At 47.2% G+C, this 2,999-nt stretch overlaps 1 protein-coding gene across 1 annotated transcript in view; it reads right to left on the bottom strand.

Annotated features, from left to right (window-relative positions):
• The window catches only part of TCTN3 (tectonic family member 3), an 18,192-nt gene extending 15,670 nt beyond the window's left edge, over nt 1-2,522 (bottom strand). The window contains exons 1-3 of the mRNA XM_032883729.1: nt 2,175-2,522; nt 1,889-2,012; nt 1,180-1,298 (exon numbers count right to left, since the gene is read on the bottom strand). Coding sequence (XP_032739620.1) covers nt 1,180-1,298; nt 1,889-2,012; nt 2,175-2,430 — 499 coding nt within the window. The 5' untranslated portion in view covers nt 2,431-2,522. The remainder of the gene's footprint in view (nt 1-1,179; nt 1,299-1,888; nt 2,013-2,174) is intronic.
• Between the last annotated feature and the right edge of the window lie 477 nt (nt 2,523-2,999).

The following is a 2,999-nucleotide window of genomic DNA, read 5'->3' as shown; positions in this document are numbered from 1 at the left end:
GCCTCTGCCTTCGGCTCAGGTCATGATCCCAGGGTCCTGGGATCGAGCCCCATATCGGGCTCTCTGCTCGGCAGGGAGCCTGCTTCCTCCTCTCTCTCTCTGCCTGCCTCTCTGCCTACTTGTGATCTCTGTCAAATAAATAAATAAACAAAATCTTAAAAAAAAAAAAAGAATTTCTACAAATTGCTACACTCCTATTTCTACTACCCAGATTCAGTTATAGAAATTTCCCCAGAAGACTCACAATCAATAATATTCCACTTTCAAAGATAACAGTTCTGATTTTTATCAAATTCTACTGCATGTATATTCTGTTAAAAGAACTACTGCTTTATTATTAAGATCTAAGGTAAGAATATGGTCGACAAATGCCAGGCAGTTCCAAGTCCCTGATACCAGGAATGTTATTAGCAATTTGTGATGAAAACAGGAGGTTCAATAATGCTCACATTTGCCCGATACCAGATAAGTCTCTAGTACAAAATAGTATTATTTCTGTCAGAACATGGCAAAGTTGAAAATAACACTCAGTTTGTCCTCTCCTGTTTCTTCTAAACTTCAACTGACCAGTCTCAATAATGTTTCCATCTCTCAAGTATACGAATTTGTTGTTTCTCCCCTTTCACTTCATAATTTCTACATTTAGGATTTCAGACACTCCAAAGAGGTATATTCTGTAATAAGTCTATATAACAATACAGAAATCTATTCAAGTTCCTGCAGCCATCTCCTTATGGCTAACGGGGATGACTGGAATTAAAGTTCTATATGGGTGGGGCGCCTGGGTGGCTCAGTGGGTTAAGCCGCTGCCTTCAGCTCAGGTCATGATCTCAGGTTCCTGGGATCGAGTCCCGCATCGGGCTCTCTGCTCGGCAGGGAGCCTGCTTCCCTCTCTCTCTCTCTCTGCCTGCCTCTCTGTCTAGTTGTGATCTCTCTCTGTCAAATAAATAAATAAATCTTAAAAAAAAAAAAAAAAAGTTCTATATGGGTTTTCTGATCCACAGCCAAGAGGGCATAAGAAATTGCAAATATTCACTAATAAGAGAAGGGGAAGGTGGAGAGGTGGAAGAGGGCAGATGATAGAAATTCAAAAGACAAAAGAAAAGTTTAAAAACAAAGGTCCAGACACAAAGCCAATTTTCAATAAATGCTAGGTAACAAGCATAATCAACTACTCACAATCATTCACATGGACACAAAACTGCCTAATTCCACTTGAATCCATGAAAACTCTCGAAGGAAATGGGGAATTACTCCTGAAGATTAGAGAGTTGTCCACACACACCCAACTTGAAGACCTGAGAGGAAACAGGATGAAGAACAGATACATTTAGAAGCAGAGGATTAGGGACGCCTGGGTGGCTCAGTTGGTTGGACGACTGCCTTCAGCTCAGGTCATGATCTTGGAGTCCCGGGATCGAGTCCCGCATTGGGCTCCCAGCTCCACGGGGAGTCTGCTTCTCTCTCTGACCTCCTCCTCGCTCATGCTCTCTCTCACTGTCTCTCTCTCAAATAAATAAATAAAATCTTAAAAAAAAAAAAAAAAAAGAAGAAGAAGCAGAGGGTTAGGTCCAAAAAGGTGCTGCATGGATGCCAGCCAATGCCCAAGAGAGGCCTCCTTGGGCAACCACAGGACAACACAAAGGTCCTATTCTATTGGACTGCCCTACGCTGGAGAATTCGAAGAGGAACTTCACTCCTGGGGAAAAAACCAACATGATCCCACTTATAGAAATGCAGGTGGGATTAAAAATAAATTAAAAATTAAAAAAAGAAAAGAAATGCAAGTGGGGGCTGAAGGCAGGAAAGATAACTCTTCCTACTTCCAAATATGACCTATACTAGGGTCCCAGTTTTTCTAGGATTCACCCGGCACACGGCAGCTCACCTCACGCTGCCTGGAAGGCAGAAGGAGAAAACTGTCCTCGGATGGAGTAGATAGCAGTCCTTGTCGCAGCAGCAATTTATGTCGCAGGTACCAGGAGTCAGGTCACAGACACAGATCGGTAAGACTATGAAAATAAAGCAGAGCGAACGGGATGAGGATTCCCAAACATCCAAGCGCGAATTCCCCTCTTCCAATAGCCCCACTCCCCACTTTGCGGCATTTCACTTTGTTCCCAGAATTTCAGATCGAAGTCATTGGTTTCCATTCTCACATCTCCTCCTCTCACCTGGGAAGAGGTCTACGGTCCCATTCCCAGGTGCAGAGGGGGTCACTACCGTAGGGCCCACCGTAGAGATCCCAGGCACTGGCCAGGGAGTTTCAGAGCCCTCCGAGGAGGACTGAAGGGTCCCGCCCGGCGACCCCGGCCCCACGTCCGATGGGGTGGGCACAGCCCCAGACGGGGAGGATGAGGGCTGAGACCAGACGCCCTCGGGGACCAGCAGGAACAACACCTGCAGTAGTGCGAGCTGCGACGGGCACATGGGGCGAGACGCACACGGGGAAGTCAAGACCCCTCCCGCTCCCCAAGAGTTCAAAGTGGGCTTCAGCGGTCGCCAGGCGCGTCGCTAGAGAGTGGGAGGCAGGAGTCGCATCTCGTCTGACGTCATCCGCATGCATCTGCTTATTGGCTCAAGGCTATGGACGAGAGCTCCTCAGCCAATAGAAATCGTCGTTGTTACAGTTCTTTCCAGCGGCTTTTAGTGCGCGCCCTCCTCCTTAGGCCAGGCCTCGCACCGCCTCCGTCGCTTGGTAACGGCCAAACTCGCGGAGGAGCCCTTGCCTCTTCTCTCCGCTAGGTGACAGTAGAAGGTCAGCGGAATGACAGGTCCGGCGGGGTGCAATGCCGGCGTCCCGGCCCTCAGGACCGAGCTCTTCATCCACAGAGGGAAACGCCAGAGGCTGGAACCCGAATTGCGTATCTTTCCCACCACGGATTCTAAAGATGAGAAATTCTAAGGAAGGATAATGATCTCCGAGTGGAAAATACACAAAAGTTCATATACACATAAAAAAAAAGTTCCCTCTAAATATTGTGTTTTTTGGAAACAAA

Source organism: Lontra canadensis, unplaced genomic scaffold (assembly GCF_010015895.1).
Source record: "Lontra canadensis isolate GAN:19392208 unplaced genomic scaffold, GSC_riverotter_1.0 scaffold3, whole genome shotgun sequence".
Lineage (NCBI taxonomy): Eukaryota > Metazoa > Chordata > Mammalia > Carnivora > Mustelidae > Lontra > Lontra canadensis.
This window is presented reverse-complemented; position numbering and strand designations above follow the sequence as displayed.